Source organism: Corvus kubaryi, unplaced genomic scaffold (assembly GCF_017639235.1).
Source record: "Corvus kubaryi isolate FWS band 111438036 unplaced genomic scaffold, C.kubaryi_AGA036_p1.0 split2-37374, whole genome shotgun sequence".
Classification (NCBI taxonomy): Eukaryota; Metazoa; Chordata; class Aves; order Passeriformes; family Corvidae; genus Corvus; species Corvus kubaryi.
The window spans coordinates 1,413,557-1,431,408 of record NW_024582082.1 but is presented as its reverse complement, the minus strand read 5'-3'; the positions used below and the strand labels follow the sequence as shown (position 1 = coordinate 1,431,408).

The 17,852-nt window shown below is 45.1% G+C and overlaps 1 protein-coding gene across 10 annotated transcripts; it reads right to left on the bottom strand.

Moving 5' to 3' along the window:
* Nucleotides 1-1,108: 1,108 nt before the first annotated feature.
* LOC121658076 (fatty acid hydroxylase domain-containing protein 2-like) lies at nt 1,109-17,642 on the bottom strand. 10 transcript variants are annotated; one of them, XM_042014492.1, is made up of 12 exons: nt 17,462-17,642; nt 13,791-13,922; nt 12,431-12,546; nt 11,067-11,131; nt 9,897-9,944; nt 7,437-7,528; nt 7,247-7,344; nt 6,410-6,531; nt 5,887-6,092; nt 4,892-4,997; nt 3,673-3,839; nt 1,109-2,717 (listed from the first exon to the last, which is right to left on the bottom strand). In XM_042014492.1, exons 3-12 carry the CDS (start codon nt 12,501-12,503, stop codon nt 2,561-2,563), a joined length of 1,134 nt encoding a protein of 377 aa, XP_041870426.1. In that variant the 5' UTR covers nt 12,504-12,546; nt 13,791-13,922; nt 17,462-17,642; the 3' UTR covers nt 1,109-2,560. The 10 variants fall into 10 exon arrangements, with proteins under 10 accessions (XP_041870426.1, XP_041870424.1, XP_041870431.1 ...); XM_042014490.1 differs by having other exon boundaries at nt 13,791-13,911; XM_042014497.1 differs by having other exon boundaries at nt 13,791-13,902.
* Nucleotides 17,643-17,852: the final 210 nt, after the last annotated feature.

Genomic DNA, 17,852 nt, shown 5'->3' with positions numbered 1-17,852 from the left:
AACAAAAAACAAAAACAAAAAAAAAACCCTAAAAAATGTAATGATGCTGCTGCTCTGTTTTTGCCTATCCATCTCTCTTCTGCTGCCCCCCTGGCACCCCTGATGGCGCCTTCTCACTGTAGCCCTTGGGGTCCCTCGAGTTTCAGCACCTGCTCGGGACTGGTCGTTGTACTGTAACAAACTGATGTGTTTAACCTCAGTGTCCTGCCATGTTCCATGGCAGTGCAGAGGGGGCCTTCTAGCTGTTAATGCCTTTCCAGTTACTTTATCAAAAGGAAAAAAAAAAGGAAAACTGTAAATGTAGCAAGCTGTGTTTGCAATGCTTATTGTCTCCTGTCTCCTCTGAGGCTGGTTATGTCACTTGTCACTATTTGAAATGGATACTGGGCTCTTCTTGAGAGGGTTGCTACACTTGATGTTAAATGCCTCACTGACTTTTTTTAAAGTTTCCAGTACAGGTAACAGATAAAAGAATTTCTTTCTTTCTTTTTTTTTTCCTAAGCAAACGTTCGTCTCGGTGGCATGGAGCAGGTGGCTGGAGGGCAGCATTTCCAGTAGTTTACAGTTTCACTTTCTGCAGACACTTGAACATAGGACCGATGTATCTGTGACAAGCACATCCCCTTGGGAAGCTCCAGAGGAGCAGGGAGTGCCCTGGGTGCCAGCCGGCCCCTGTGGAGCGTGCTGGGGACCCTCCAGCTCCCCACACTGTCAGCCTGCTCTCTCCCCAGGTGTCAGCCCTACACCAGGGTGGCTTGTGCCTGTGGTGCCCCTTGTGGGAGGGGCTGCTTGGCACCACTTGGTCCTTCAGGCCTCCCTGGTGCAGCCCTGCTCCCCATCTTCCCCCCCAGCCTGTCCTGGTCCCATTGAGGTTGGAAACCTTTGGATCTGTGGCTCAGAAACACCCACTGAGCCGCATCCCAGCGAGTGCAGCCTTCTGCTTGCTCGCCTGGAGCTAAAGGGGTGATGGTTCGATGTGCTGACCCTTCTCAAACCCTGTGTGTCCAACCTCAGCCTTCTGTTTCCCAAAACTAGAGAGTGTGTGCAACCTTCTTCAGCTGCATTTATAGTAGAGACAAACTTAAAATGACTCATCACAGACCGTGTATCACTTGGGAGGAAAATCTTGTTAATATGGCCCGCTGTACATGATCCATCTCTGTCGATAGTACATAATCTTTGACCCATGTGCTAGGATCATCATCGCGTATAAAAGGAAAAGAGAAAAATGTAAAATACTTGAATGAGAGCTTGTATTATAACATTAATATTATTCAGAGTATCTGCTTTCTAGGCTGATGTGATTCATTATTCTAGTAATGCTTTAGTCCTTTGTAATTTGTGGTAATTATGCTTTTTCCTTTTTAATACAAAAAAAAATGTATAAAAATAAAAACTTCAAAAGACAGTGGTGCCTGGATTTTCTGTTCTGCTGACTTGCCCTCCCCAGGGAGCTGCGGGTGGGTGACTGGGGTGAGTTCATCCTGGTGCAGCTGTAGGGACTGGAGAGGAGCAGGGCAAGTGACTTTGGTTCCAAGGGTGGAGCTGGGCTGACCACTGGTCAGTGCAGCACAGGTCAGCCCTGTGTGCCTGTTCCTCGAGGGGCTGCTCTAGCACTGGGGAGAGATGGGATGTTTTTCTTCCAGGGCCCCAGGCAGGATTGAGACTTGAGATCCTTGAGAAAATTCACAGTGTGTTTCGGATGGTCTGTGGGTACTTGGGGATGTGCATATTGTTCTTCTCTTAGAAGGTTTCATTCATCTCCACACAGCTCAGGGCAGCAGGGACTCTGCTTTCCTTAGAAAATCTTTCTGTAATTTCTCAGAGTTTTGGTTGTCTCTCAGAGCAAGGGGAGATGCAGCAGGAGGAGGTGACCCTGGAGCACATCAGCTCCCAGCTCTGCTTCCATGTCCCACGAGGGGAAACTCCCTTTGTTTGCAGCTGTCTGTGGAGCAGTGATGAGGCTGTGGCAGCCCCAGTTCAGCCCTGTACTGACTTCCTGTGCAGAACAACTGTTCATGGGAAGTCAGGCCCTTGTTGCATGTGCAGTGTTTCTAAAGCTGTGGCCCCCGTGATTTTCCATGGGGTTGCGTCCTGGATCCCAGGTGCTGTGAGTCACAAAAACTGGTTTTAATTGTATCATGTGTAGATGGAGTGACTTTAATGTTTCTATAGAGTGAGTGGTGATAAGAGAGGCCAAATCATCACCTGGGAAGTCTGGTGCTAAAACCTTGATAACGAGAACCCCGAGCCACGTGGCCCAGAACACACCTGGCTCATACACAGGCAGCTGGAACCAAGGCCAGCGCAAGTTAACAGAGGAACAAACCATTAAATTTAGTTTAAAAAAGATTTCTAGAGCAGGGGTTTTTGTGTGTGTGTCTTGGGTAGAAAATAATGGCAGCAAAAGTGCAATCATTTCAAGCAGCATATTTAACTTCAGCTTCACATTTTGTTATATGTGGACAAGAACTTGTTTCTCAATTAAAATACTATTTGGCATAAATCACTGTCTCTCACTCTGCTCATCATCCGGCTGGGCAGGAGCTGCTGGGCTGGTTCACTCAGCTTTCTTGGGTAGCTCAGGGATGCTTTCGGAGAGCGGCGTGAGGCCGAGCAGGACCTTGTGTCTCTCGAAGGCTTTGGTTTGTCTGAACACTCTGTCCGTGCCGTGCAGAAAATCCAGCACTCCCAGCACTCCATAGCACTGGTTGAACCTGGGAACCAGAGATAAACATCACTGGAAGTTACTGAGGTTACCTTACCTATCGTCCTCTTTCCTTTCTGAGCCCTGATAATCTCTCCATGTGATTTCTTGTCCCTGCAACAGGCTCCCTGGCAGCTCTGTCGAAGCCTGGGTGAACCTTTTGCAGCTTCTCTCTGGTGCCATCACTGCCCAGAAGTGGTGGCACTGAGCAGCAGCTGTGTTTCTCCTGGGCAGCTCAGAGCTGTGGGAGCACCGGACACCCACGTTACCATGCCCATGTGTTCTCAAGACCTGGCTGTCCTGGGATATGGAGCAGATGTGCTTCCAGCTGGTACAGCTGTTCCACTCAGAGTGTTTCGGCTCTGCAGTGATCTGTGTCCTGGCATGTGGTGACTGAACTGTTCCCTGGGCTGGTTCTGCAGGAGGGGCAGACTTTTCTGGGGAGTATGTCTGAATGTAGTGCCCACTGGGAGATGGGAATGTTTCTCTACTGCTTGGGTATGTATCCTCGAACAACCTGCTGCAACTGCTCTCTCTCCAGCACAACAGGCTGAGAATCTCTGTCAGGAAGGGTTAATGGTGATTGGCTGGGCAAAGTGTAATCTGATCAGTGTTACTAATCCCAGTGTATGGGAGAGGGACAGACAGGCAGGCTTGCTTATTTCACTGTGTGACTTGCCCTTGCTCTGTCTTTAGATCACATGAAGCGTCTTCTAAACTTCTAGGAAGAGCCTTGCAGAGAACTGTCCTTAACAGGGCTGGAATCCCTTGAAATCCCAATCTCCATTTAACTGCTGTAAGAACTGGCAGCACTCAGCCTGCTCTCAGGTGAACTGCAGAGCTGCTCTGCTGGTGCATGACTTCGGCAGACCCACTTGACCCTCAGAAAGGAGCTTTTCCTGTCGGTGCCAGGACACAGGCAGGAGAGGAAGGAGAATGGGAAGCTGAGCAGTGCCCAGACATACTTGAGGTGGTGGAAGTCATGGAACTCTGGAGATGGCAGGAAGGGCAGGTGGTAGCCACAGTGAGAAATGCTTGTTGTTACCAGAGCGAGGGAGAACCATGCTGAGATTGAAACAATATGAGATCCCATGATCATCGGGCCAGTCATGACAGGCAGAGTGTTGGAGATCTGGAAATGAGAAGAAACTACCTCATTAATGGGTCCACAACCAGCAGACTCTCCTCTAGGAGCTGAATTTTGTCACGTGGTGATCCATCACACTTGTTTTGTGCGGTGTAAAGGGAAGATCCCTCTGCAAACACCTTACTAAAGTTAGGCAATAATCCCAAAAGTAGTAATAGAGATAAGAGAGTTCTACTAACTGCAAACCATTGTCATAGCCCAAGCTCCCCAAGCCTGCAGTAGAAGTTAGACATGACACCAAACAGTGGGTGTGAGGGCAGCATGATTCCAGTAAATCACCCTGGAATCTGAGGTGTAAATTTCAGGTTCACCTTGGAATAATGCTGAAGCTGCTCCTGGGAAACCTTGCTGTGAAAGGGCATGGCCTGCAGACACACATGGCAATGTGAAAAACCCAGTTGCATCACTTCACTGTGTCCTGCCCGGGGCACAAATGGCTCTGGCTGCCCAGACCCAGCTGCCTGCACCAGCATGGCTCAGCTGGGCTCCTCAATCATTATACTGCCCAAAGACTGTCAGCTGGGGAGACCCTCAGAGCTGGTGTTGCAGCCCAGGACTATTGGTAACAGGCGATAGAATTTGTAAGTGGAATCTTTTGAAGTATGTGTTTTCCTGAGAAGTCTCAGCTGGAGGAGTGTTGGGATACGCTCCTTGCAAATACTGATCCCAGCCACCAGCACAAAAATCCTGACAGAATTCTGAGTCCACACAATTACTCAGACTGTGTGTCAGATCTCTTGCTAAAAACACTGTCTGTGCTCCCAGGCCTCTTGGGGCTCATGGAAGCCCTGTCCAGTCAGTTTCTTATCTAGTGGAGGCCCTTGGATCTGTGCTTTTAAAGCTACTGGAGTCCAGTATAAACAATTACTGCAACCCTCCTAGATCCGAGCTTCTCGGCAATGCAGCTCAGCTTCCTCTTCCTAAGGAAGAAGCCTCTAAGGGCACATTTGCTTCTCTTCTCTTACCATTCCACCTCATCCCATGGAAATCACACTCCACACAGCAACTGGAGGGTGACCATGGGAGAATCCACTTACTATGTGTTCTATTGGGTGAGCATAAATGGAGACCACACCGATGGGGGCTGTCCACTCGTGGTGCTTCTTGTGAATGTACTTATACAGGACTGGGTGGTGAACAAGCCTAGGTAGAGCAAACAGAGAAAGGCAGGTTTTAAGCTCTGCAAGAAAGGAGTAACAGAACACAGAATTTCTGCAGGTGACTTGCTCGTGTCTCCTCTAACATAAAGATTTCAGAGCAGCTGGCAGTGAGAGTGTAGGACTCCTTGCTTCCTTTGCTCTCTTTGTATTGGGCCCTTAATTAATGTGTCCGGTGGCTGATGTTAAACACAGTCCAGATAAATCCCATAAATCAAAGTCCCTGAATTACTTATTTATTCAGATCTGGGAGTACTACTTAGGGGAAGACTCACTTTGTATTTTCACCGGTTTGACTTTTTCTGCTGGAAACTGTCAAAGAATCACAATTTTCACTTCTGCAGGTCCTTTGTAAAAAATGGCATTTACATTTTTTGGGTGCATTTGTCCTAAAGGGAAACCTACATATTTCTGAGTGTACTGTGCTTGCTTCTGCACAGGCTTCCGTCTTCCTTGCTTTAGTTCTGTCCTCCAATGTTGGTGTCAGTGCTTGGAAATCCTGCACTGTTGGGAGCCAGGCCCTGATTTGTAGGTGCTGTACAAGGGAACGGAGATCAGTCACTGATCCCTGAGATATTTTCTTTCAGGACAGCCAGTCTTGTTCTTTTCAAAGAATGCTGGGTTACAGCTTCTGTGCAAAACTGCATGTTTCTTCCTGTTTTAAGCTGTTCCGCCTTTAAAATTCTACACATTTTTGTTTACTGGCAGCACCAAGGCCTCATGTTGTGAGGGGGGATTTCAGGACCTGTAAGATTTCCCACATAAATACAAGATTGGTGGAACAGAGGGACGAGGATTATTGCTGTTGTAGGATATGAGCATAAGCTTAAAGGCATGGAGGAAAATCGAGAGTCCTGTTCCTGTGCTCAGCTCACCTGTGTGTATAATAGAAGAGAATTTCCTCTACTACAGTAAAAATGCTTAGCTCCACAAGAAACCACTGGAAGGTTGGTAATTCCTCGCTGAAGGTGTTGCCCCACGATTTCATGATGTAGAACATGGGCACAAGCATGGGAAAGGAGATAAAAAACTGATTACCCAGCGCCGTGTAGATGGCTTTCCACAGTTTCTTTGTGTCCACCTGCAAAAGAGAAGTCAGGACTTGAGGCTAAGAAAGAAGTGATGCAGTTTCAGTTGGAAGGATGAAAAGCTTTAAGATTTGTAGGCAGTTAGTTTTGGGATCAGCTCTTTAACAAGCAGCCAATGCAGATCTGATCAGTAGCCTCATTACAGGATCTGCCTTCCTCCCTGCAGTGGGTATACAAGACTTGGCTTGATCCTCCTGGAATCCTATCTGGTTGCAAGAGAAAAGCAGAACAGGTTCTTCTCCCCATTCCTGGCCTAAGAGAGTGCAGGAAGTGTTTAGCCAGCAGAAAAGGCAGAGTGAGAAGTACTTACAGGATCATTCTTGCCCAGCTGAATGCGATAGCGAGTAATGAAAGTTGGCTTTCCTGTTATATCAGCCACCAGAAGGATTCCATTGAAGCCCCAGAAAGCAAGTGCAGGCACCAATGCAGCCCCTGTGGCGTGAGGAAAGGGCAGAAATGTGTGAATGAATTGAAAGCAATGGCTAAATCAGGAACAAAATACACTGGCATAGTACCCAGAGGACCTTGCTGGGACCCAGATGTGCCAAGTGCACATCCCCTGCCCCAAGATGCTTAAAAATGGAATATGGGTGAGTTCTGACACTCAGGTAAGATTAAAGAATGGGAAGGAGGTTAGAGCAGACAAATGTCTCAGAGGTTGAAACTTGACATAACTGAAGCTAAGAAAAGGCTTTTCTAGGTGGCTGGGAGGTCTCTGTTTCTTTTAAATGCAAGTAGGATAAAGTTGAGTTGATCTCTAGCACCTTGCAAGGTCCCTACCAATTCTGTTCACCAGCTGTTAATCACAGAAGAGAGTTTTGTAAGTACTACAGCAAGAGTAAAATTCACTGATTTTACTTACATTTTTAGTAATTAGTTCTACTGAGTCATTCGGTTCTCACAGGAGCAAAGTGTCTTCACAGGGAAGCCACTTGAGCAGCAGCAAAAATATCAGATTTTTAATCTGTACAGGGTTCTGATGATGACCCCATCCGAAAGCAGAACAGCTGCACCACATCAGCTGTGGGTGGCTTCCAAGCCAGTGCTTGTCAGTGGGAGGATTAGTGAGTTCAGGAACCTTGTCCATGTCCCCCTTTTATATGTAAAACATAGATGGTTTCTCCTGAGGAGCATTGTTAAAACTCACCAAAGAGGAAGATTGTCCACTCATCTCCTTCCATATAGTTGTAGAACTCCAGCCATGCTGTTTGCCAGAAATTGCCTAAAGTTATATTCTGCATAAACCTGTGGGAATAACAGTTCTTGGTTGCCCATCTTTCCATCCGCCTTTCCACAGAAAAGTTTCTCCTCAAGCTGTTTTGTTTGAACATTCTTACCAAGAAACAGAGTTCACTAAGGCAGTGAACATGAGCAGGCCTGTACTGAAGACATAGGCACTGATCTTCAAGGCATCCCAGAGCTTCTCTCCCTGTGAGAAGCAACAAGAGTAAGCATGTGCTGCTGTGTCCTGCCCTGGCATTTTTGGTATTTGAAATGACGAAGGCAGTCTTGTGATGGCCTGTTTTGCTTCACACACTCTGAAGAACACAATAACAAAGCTGTTGTGGGATACGGTGTGTAATGGAGGGGGGAGTACACACACATCCATCTGCCATGCTTACAGAGACCTGATGCATGGCTGATGTGGAATTTCTCTGGAATAACCAAAGGGAGAGAAAGGACCACTGATTTTTTCCCTCTTTTTTTTTATTTGGCATGCTGCTCAGTACCTGGAGGGCTATAACTCAAGGGGCTTCTGGATAACTCAGAGCTGTGGGAAAGGAACACCTGCCGATAAGGAATGTTGCTCCATCTCAGCACCTTCCTCCCTCAGTATTTTCTCCCTCCCAAGATGCAGTGTTTTCTCCCCACAGCAGTCAAGAACTGCTGTGTTCAGATGACCTGGTTAACAGGAATAAGTACGTTCAAAAAGCAGTATTCAATATATTTGAATATTTAAATATTCAAAATGAAGTTGTTTAGCAAATATACAACGAATTTATAACTAATTATCTGTCTTTTAGAGTAGTCCAAGTTGGAATTGGTTCTGGAGTGCAATTAATTTGGTTTTCATGAGTGAATATGAATTATATTTATCTGAAATATAAATGTTTTTTAAAAAATCAATGCAATACAAAAATGATACAGTATAATTAACCAGCTATTGTCTTCTTCATTCCTCTGTCCTTCCTGTTTTTTAACTGTGGTGTTGTGCCGCACAAACACACTGTAGTAAAACCAGTGTGATTCATAGCTGCTGTCCTGCTCACCTCCTGTCAGAGAGGACAAACAAGAGAGGCAGCTCTGAGAAATGCCAAATGCAGGTGGTTTAGGGTAATGCAATATAAAGGAATCCTCTTTACATGGCTTTTAGATTCTGTAACAGTTACAGTACATTAAACGTGGCCCAGGACTTATGAGCAATATTTATTTGTCCCAGGACAGAACTTTGCTCATCAGCACTGAAACATTCACTATTAAAACAAACAACCAGTCATTTCCTCCTATCACCTCCTTCTCTCTCTCTTTTTTTTTAATCGAAAAAGCAGCCAGGGACGAAGTAACTTGCCATGACTCTTGCCCTACAGTTTGATGTTTGTGAACCCTCTGGATTTATTTGAGAGCAGTGCAATCAGCTGCCACTGTTATCACTGGGTGTACTGAAGTGCAAATGCCAGGCTGGCAAAAGCCTCTCCTCCAGCATCAGATAGTGCCTGCTGGATCCTGGACCAGAGATTTGCTCTCTTAGCAATTCCACTCTTTCAGTTGCATCCATATTATGCCCTATGTATGCTGATGTAAGACTTTCTTAACCTTTAGACCCTGGACCATCACTTACATAGTCCTTAGAAAAAAAGGTTACAGAAGCTATGAAAAGCTTTGAGCTTTTTAACAGACTTGTATCCTATAAATCCTTTTTCTCCTGGGATGATGAGAGAGCATACCAAACAAAAATTCTGTCTTACAAGTGTCAGATATTTCAGTTAGACCAAATAAAGTTTCAGTTGCTTTAGCATCCTCCAGCTCAAGAGTTTCAAACATTAGTAACTCATAATACTCACAGACACTGTGCATGTTGTGCTTTGAGACAGGACAGAGAGGAGCTAAAGCTCAGCACTTCATCTATTTTAAAAGCCCTTTGGCTAGGATATGTCTTGTTTTAAGCCTGTGTTTTTATTGCATGTGATGAAGTGATTATATGAATCCCACACAGTATAATTACATGAGCAGTAGAAGCAGAGAAGTTTACATAGAAAAAAAAATCTTGTTCATCAAGTCCAAGTGCTTAACACCCTGCTTCTTCTCATGCCAACAGCTATGGCACAGTAGTTTCCAAACTAATTCATGGATTGCTTGAGTTCTTGCTCTTAAATTGCTAGTTCTTGTTCTTAAAGTGCTTGTAGAAGTTGGCAAATTCCTTAAGTGCAGGACAGGGCTGCTGCTGGCAAGGTAAAGAGACTGGGGCACATCAGCTGGGAAGTAAGTGTTTAGCAGGACCACTCTGAGGACCAGGCCCAATGAGGTGGCACAGCTTCTGGTTATGGGGGACTGTGGTGGGTTCTTGCCATGCAAGCAAAGATAACAGGCCCTTCCCCACTTGCTGCTGTAGCTGCAGTCCACTGGAAGGGAAAAATGCTGGGGAAATGTTGCTTTAGTGATAAGAGGTGAGCTCCTAATTGCACTAAAATGTTTGGAATGAGGATGTCTGTCACTTCTCTTAGAAGATGATTCAACGCATCCAGCCTTCCAAAGCATCTGCATAACGCTTCCTTTAAAAGATGACCTTGAGCCTTTACCTGCTTCTGCAGCTCAGCAGTGGAGGAATATCCAGAGTCTCTTTCCATCTGAAATAAAAGGTGATCTAAGTAAGTGAACCTTGTACAGCTGGAGAGTGGCAGAATATGATGCTGACAACACCAAATCCCCTCCACTTGCAGCTCAGTGGTAAAAGTGTAAAACATTTACTCTCTGTGCCCTGTCCTGTCCTGCTCCATCCTTCATGTGTTGGCCATCAAGCAAAGCTAAGTTCTTGAGAAGAAAAATGCCCTTATTTCCTGAGGAGTTAGTAGTATCCCAGAAGATTAACAGGGATGCAAGGATAACAAAGAAAAATGGGAGAACAGCCAAAACTAAAGATTTTTGATTGTGTCACTGGTGTGTTGTGGTAAGACCTCCTCCCTTGATCTGGCCCAGGAATACACTGCAGCACTCAGTAGCTACTCCAGCCCTTCCCAGGCTGTAAGGAAATGATAATGTGGGACATATGTTCTTCCATAATGACAACATGCAACTAAATGAACAGGGATGAAAACAAAGTGAGTTTGTGCCACAGAGAATTAACACAGTAGAGCCCCACAGCCTTTGCTCAAACTCTAAGTTACAGTTTAAGAATATGGTAAGTAACAAAATCATCTTTGCTTCAAGTCCTGCTACAGTCACTTAGAGGGTTAAGGTCCTAAATGGGCACATGGCCATCTCATAATAAATCTCCCTGCATTTAGCTCTGGCTTGACCATTTGTTGATGATTTTGTTATAAAAAAATTAAAAAAATAAACCAAACCCAAGATTTAAGTAGCTGCTGAGGCTTCACTGCTGGCCATGGCCATGAAGGGTTCTGTATTTCAGGCCATGTTCTGGCTGTCCTAGGGATTATTGCATAGCTGTTTTTATATTTCTGCACTCTTATCGTCAAATATAATTAGCAAAAGTTAACGAAACATTCCTTAATGTTTTCTTGGTTTCACATGGTCTTTAAGAACAAACACACAACTTCTAATAATATGACGGCCAGATTACTGAGGATTGCAGAATTTAATCCATTTTGCTTTTCCTAATCAGCAGAACATTCAAGCACAGGCAAACTGTTACCTAAAGTACAAAGGCAAGCACAGAGAAGGTTCAAAGGTCCCTGTGTAGGGTACAAATAGTTGGAAAATTACTCATTAGGAAGATGATATTCTATTACCTTGATGATGGAGGGAAGCCTCTTGGGAGTACTCTTCTTGCAGCATTTCAGAGAGGAGGAATAAACTGCCAAGAAGAAGTCCTGTATTAGTCAGGAGGTTATAGTTTAGATTTGAAATTACAGCCTTCTGGGTATGTTCTTACAAATACAACTGTGTTTATTTACAAGTGTTTCCAGCTCTGTTACGTTATATATTAGTATGCAAGTTAAAGGGCACGAGACAGATGAATTAGACACCTTCTTCCTGCTTACTCACAGACACAAAAGAGCAAGGCCAGCCCACCACACCACACACTTTAGTGGAAGAAACTGATGTTAGACAGTTCTGAGGAGGAAAAAAGAAAAATAAGGCGGAAAGGGATTTGAAACCTGAAACCCTGAGGCCAACTCCCAACCCCGAATTTCAACACTAGGGTTGGAAGTACTCCTATGGGAAATGCTAACTTTCGGTAGCCGTCTTAAAAAAGAAACCAAATCCAAGTTTAGTTTGTCTCCCTTGGCAAAAAAAAGTAGCGTGAGAGGTGCCCTAAGGTGCTATTGCTTAAAATGAGGATGTGCTAGGGAACCTGCAGTGTCCCAGGGCTTCCTGTCCTTCCCCAGATATGGAGCTCCTCACTACTGGACTTTGTCAGCTACCAGAGCCAGTCTGTGGGATTTTCTTTTCCTCTCATATTGTTTGCCAACCACATCTTTATTGATAAAATACAGTTGAACTCCAACATATCTGATGAAGAATACCCATAAGAAACAACTAAAAATAGCCTCTAGCCTGAACAGAACAGCATAAATAACATGCCACAGGTCAAATTTAAATGGATCTTATCTTAATTTTTAAAAGACCTTCTAATCACGTCCGTTACGTAACATCCACTACGTGCCCATCTTGTCACACAAGTCCCCTCAGGGCAGGTGTGCCCACTGTCTCCAAGAAAACACTACTAATGCTTGAAATATGTCAGGCTCAAACAATCCATTCCTTTGAGGCTTTGCTCCATTCCAGCTTCCTTAACAGGTTGTTCAGAGCCTTGAACAGTTGACTGTCTGCACAGAGGGAGACTTCACAGCTTCTCTGGGAAATCTGTTCCAGTATTTGACAACCTTCACTGTAATTTTTTTCCACTTGGAATTTTTTTGGTTATAACTCCTATTATTTGCCCTGTGCACATCCCTATCTTTACAACCACCCAGCAGGGAGCTGAAAAGAGCAATATCCAATTATTCTGCTCAGATAGTAGAGTAAATAGTGCTGGCCATAGTTTTCCGTGGTTAAAGAGATTAGGAGAGGAGACCCGAATTCTGCTCTGATGACTTTGTAGCAGACAACATTAGATCTAGGTGAGGCAGGTGTAAAAGGGGAACCTCACTGAGCTGGAAGGCTGATGCTCCAGAGGTTCCTGTATCCAGCAGTGCTGACTCAAACCTGCTGAAACTTTGCATGTGAAGAGCTAGAGAGCAGAGCACTGTAGAAAATGTGACTCTGCTTTGAGTTTTTAGAAGGAGAAGGAGCTATTACTTGATTGAGTCACGTATTCTGTGCATTTAGGAAAGAGTTAAAATTACGATCACATTTCTAGCACTCTTTTTTAAATAATCAATTTATGACAGAAGGCTGGCTTGGGCAAAGATTTCCCGTTCAAAACAGAGCTTCCACATCTGCTTACCCTCTGTTTCAGAACACTGCCTTTATTAAGCCACTTTTCAGGATAAGATTTTACATTACTTACATTAAACCCAGATAAATTTGGATAGAGTAGGTTTTCCCCAACATCTCATTACCTACTCTTTTTTTATTGCATAATGTCTCTCCTGATTCAGAATACAGCAAATACATTAAAAAACCATTCATGTAACCATGGCTGTTTCAGCAAACAAAAAAGCCATTCAGCTGCTTGGCACTGCTCTCATGTTGGCATGTTTTACAGCCCCGAATCAACCACTGAAGCTCTCAGCTGCCTGTAGCTATTTCCAAATATCAGCTAGAACTAGTGCTGCTTAAAAAAAAAAAAGTTCCTTTCCAGTTATTTCCAATTAGTTAATTGAAATTTGCTCCAAAGCAAATTCTCAACCATAAAGTAAAATAATTGCTTTTCCAATCAGTCTCTTGACATTAAAGGGGGAACATACACTAGTCAAACAAGGATTCTAATGCACTTTCTTATATTATTATTTCCATGTATAACTTCATTTGCCCAAAAACTGTTCATTAAGTCACAGATCTTGTTTTCACTGAATTTTCCACTTCAGGTACCAAAAAAAGCTAGCTTGTCTACGTCATGTTTCAAAATGCTCAACATAATCTGAGTATAATCTGAAAAAATCCCTGATGCATTTTTTACATTTTTTATAACATGTGAATTATCATTTATGCCCCATGCCTGATGTTCTCTTATATTTCTGGTGCCCAGACAGCCCCAAGCTGAGGCAGCACGGGTGCCCTTTCCCTGTACTGTACCCATTGCACCACCTCCTTCTGCCACCAGCCACAGACCTGCATGGCAGGTGCAGCTCAGTAGCAGCTCCATCTGCTGTGATGGACTGGCTGCCCACCACAGCTCCTTGGGATTCCTTTTGCCTTCCTGCCTGAAGCTTCTGTTGTAGATCTTACTTCACTGAAATCAACCTTTATAGGGCACAGACAGTGGAAAACTGCTCCTGGGAGAAAAAAGGCTGTGACTATCCATGAAAGTACAGAACATAGTGAACAAAAACCACAGGACCACTTACCTGGTCACCTGAACAGCTGCATATCAGCCACTCTATGTGGACAGACACAGGACCAGACGTGGTGTTTGATGTCCTACCAAGCACTGCACGGATCTTAGGGCAACCACTGCTCCTAGAAAAGCTGACAAAGGACTTCACACAGACACATGACATTGCCTTTAAATGACTTCCTCAAAGTTTCTATCATATCTTTTCAAGCTGCTATACCCTTGAACTCTGGCTGCCTGTTCTTTGCTCACCTCCTGCTGATGGTAGCCTAGGAGAGGTCCTTTGTGTCTATTCAGAGCCCAGAGCTCAACTCCTCACTTTTCACTACTGCTCTCGAAACTTTATGAGAGTTTAGGGAAGGGTGACGGGGGTGTGCTTCCAAGCCGGTGCTGCCTGTCCCCTCCCAGACAAGTCATGTGAAGCCAGTGCCATGTCACTGTTAGTGCTGGCAGTGTTCCCCGTGGGTATGTGCACGCTGTTACTCAGTTAAGCACGTGGAATAAATCTCTGCAGGTAAATTTTTCATCGTTATAACAGAAAAGCCACCAATGCCCCTAAAGATAAGCATTTTTTATAATTCACTAACTCATGGCTGGAGCACAAAATAGCTACTGCCAGTGCAACTGAATGGGTCAAAGGTGTATTTGTTAAAAGCAATTAGGGGTCACTGTGGAATTTGGCAAAAAAACAGCAGTCCAGCTTTCATGCTGTTGTAGTAAGTCTAAAAATTACACCAACTCTGTTGCTACACAGTGCTCTCAACCAGTTACAGACTTTGCTTCCATGGGTAAGCTGAAGATACATACAGGTTAGCATGTGCTTGGGCTCAGCTGTCTTTAAACATAATGTTTACAGACCATAAAGAGTGTAATTATAGTATTGCAGAGAGCAAGATGTAATTTACAGTAACATTAGTCTTTATTATGCAAATGTGGCCCCAATCTGTTACTTACCCCATAAATAGTTCCCTATTACGAACTAAGCTCTGAGAACTGAGGGTGTTACTATCATAACTCCCCAGATTTATTTTTCCACAAGAGGAAAGACAGGGAATATCACCTCTGCCTCACAGTTAGCCTTGTTTGCCCTTCACAGGTGAAGTAACACAAGCTCCTTCTCAGTAACACCTCATGCCAGGAGAGCTGCAACTGCAGAGAGCTCTGCAAGAGTGAACAGGATTTAACCCTCTGTTACTGTTTCCATCGACACTTTCTCTTACCTAATTCCAACTATTCCCTGGTAGGGACAGAAGTTGTCATTCTTAGCAGTTGCTACCAATTGGTATTTATCACACAGAGCAGACTCAACAGGGAGGAATGTGATTCCTTCAAACTATTTACTCACGTGCAGAGGAGGAAGTGGAAATGAGCATCTCAAGAGAGGGGTGCCATAAGGATAATGTCCTCAGCTCATCTTTGGATTTAAACTTGCAGGGGGAGGGCTGTTCATCCAACAGCCAAAAGGAGGTGGTAAGACAGTGAATTTTGGACCTCAGTGTTCCTTTTTAACCACGGTTCAATTCCAACATGGGTAATCTCTGAAATATTCATACCCATAGGGACAGCTCAGCACATTAGTCATAGGGTTGTAAATGCCATTTGTCTTCTGCTGCAGTTTTGTGCCTAGCACAGGTTATCACTCATCTAACAGCTGCTTCTGGCTGCTCTGTGCCCTCTGCTGATGTCTCCACCACAGACACTCCAATGCTGGTGCAATCTTTGCTGAGCCATGCAAAAAGTCTGATTTCTTCTCAGCAAAAAAGCTTTTTGATCAGACACTTCATAAAATAACTTTGTTCACTCCCCACAGTTTTTGTAATAGCCACTAGTTGTTTCACTATTCAAAAGGAACATCAGGGGAAAATCTACGAAGAATCTTTCAGAGTGTTGTACAAGCCCATACTGACAGTTCCTCTAAGGCTGAAGAGGCATCTGAACTTGGCACACATCACCCATTGCCTAATTCCCTGCATTCTGAACCAGATTTCTCACCACCTGCCAGGGCATGTGTGCCACGACCTAGCACTGCAGTGGTTGCTTTTACGGAACAATGGAAGGGTGAGGACAACAAAAGTTCACGTTTCAGGATTCCCACAAGTTAAGTTTTCCTGTGGTGGTGTGACTAAACTCTAAAGGAAAGGCACAACAGGACATGCAGCTCAAGCTGCCCAGTGTGAAAGTGTTGAGCTAAAGGCCTTTACTCCACTTTATAATGCAGCTCTACATTCATGTGTAGATGTGAGGACTCTTCAAGACCTGCTTTGGAGTGCTGGAGTTGGAGGCAAAATTGGTAACTTCCACATACAGAAATGATGGGACTTTTTAAAGAGCAGGGTGCCTTTTCCAGCTATTCTGAACCTTTATTAGCCATGTCGTGTTTGAAAAAAACGAATTCTGACCTCATCAAGCAAAATGCATCTCCAGCTCTTCCCACCAGTGCTTGCAAACATCCTTGAACGGCTTTTTTTTTTTTACACACGAATTTTTAAACACTACAAATGTAATTTATCACAGGTGGTTATTGCCTGCAACACATTTTTATTACAGTACCAAGGCACAGATATTTACAATGGCCTGAAGAGATGCATCCTCCCTTTTTCCCTAGATTCAACATCCCTTCAAGCACTGGGTTTACGAGTAAGAAAAATTACTCTGAACTCTTTCGGGAAATAAAAACTTGACCTTATATTTACAGGGTGCTGTAATCCAGCCTGCTAAATTTACCTGCTAACAATATAGATTTCCTTGTAGAGAATCCCAGACTCAACTGACCACAGGAAGAAAGGTGATTACTTTCTGGCAGTGTAGCATACTGCATGCTGCATAAATAATGCAACCCTAGAGACTGCAGAGCTAAGGCAAAACGGTAACTCTCCATCATCTCTGAAGATAAACTCTGAATCAAAATAATGCTCAATAATGGGACGTACTAAGATGCTGACAGCAGCAAGGTCACTTGACAGAGCAGCACGTGAAAAATGCTCTTCTTTTCCAAAGGTAACATTTCTGCTGAGGCATGAACATTAAACCTGAGACACTGAACGATGTATGACATGTGAAAGATACCAGTATCTGGTTTTCCAGATACTTTGATCAAAACGCTGGGCAAGTAGCTGAGATTCAGGGAGAGGAAAGACTCCCATATGGTGGGCAGATAACCCAGTGCCAGAACATATATAGATATAGGCACACACGCATTTTACAACAGATGCAACCCTGTCCAGAAGGAAGGCAGTCTAAAACAAAGGAAATACTATCTAAGCTTAATTAGTAGACAAGCTTCCAAATGAACTGCCTATCTGCCATCAGCATCAGCCAGCAAAGCAAGTGTTGGCAGCCGTGTTCCACAAGCAGTAGCTGCTTTACCAGCTACAACCTTCTGTTGCTAACGTAATTTAAATTCCATTCCTGGAACAGGAGAAGCCAGACTAAAAGTCTGCAGGTGTAGTAGGAACTTAAATGACTTCTAAGCTCCTGCAGGAAGAAGCAGAACTTGCTCAATTAATGAGCTTCATACCCACTACACCATAGGAGCAACGCGTGCTAGGACAGCAGTGGTTTGCTCTCTGGGCTTTAGAAAATCCCCGTTGGGAAACAAACCCTCATCCCACTCCCACCCTGCGCGCCCGTGGCCTGGGAGCCCGGGGGGGCTCGGGCCTAACCCCGACCCGGGGACCCCCTCACCTCCCCTTGGTGAGGGAGGGGTGGCCTCTGCTTCTTTCGGGGACGCTCAGCCAGGGCCCGGGGCCGCCCGTGTCCCAAGGGATCGGGGTGCTGGGGGCTCCCCATGCTGGGAGCCTAGCCCAGCCCCGGTGGGCGTTATGGCGCCGGTTCCCTCACGGAGCGGAGGCATCCAGCTCCCTCATCCCTACCCCCCGCCCGCGGACTTTGGACTCGCCCGCCGTTTGCAGCGCGGAGAGCCCGGGCGAGCCCATTAGCGGCACTGCGGGGGGGAGGGAGGAGGAGAATCACGAGTCAGCCGGAGCCGGGCACATGCGCAGTACGGGCACCACGGCCACGCGCAGTAACGGACCCTCCCCCTCCCCCGTCCCGTCGCGCGCGCCGCCGGCTCCGC

Coding starts and splice junctions, on each gene's coding strand:
- LOC121658076 (XM_042014492.1), bottom strand. CDS start 12,503: ATGCAAAGTTTCAGCAGGTTTGAGTCAGCACTGCTGGATACAGGAACC. Junction 7,529..9,896: donor CTGCTGAGCTGCAGAAGCAG/GTAAAGGCTCAA, acceptor TGCTTCTCACAG/GGAGAGAAGCTCTGGGATGC. Junction 4,998..5,886: donor CTCTTCTATTATACACACAG/GTGAGCTGAGCA, acceptor TGCTCTACCTAG/GCTTGTTCACCACCCAGTCC.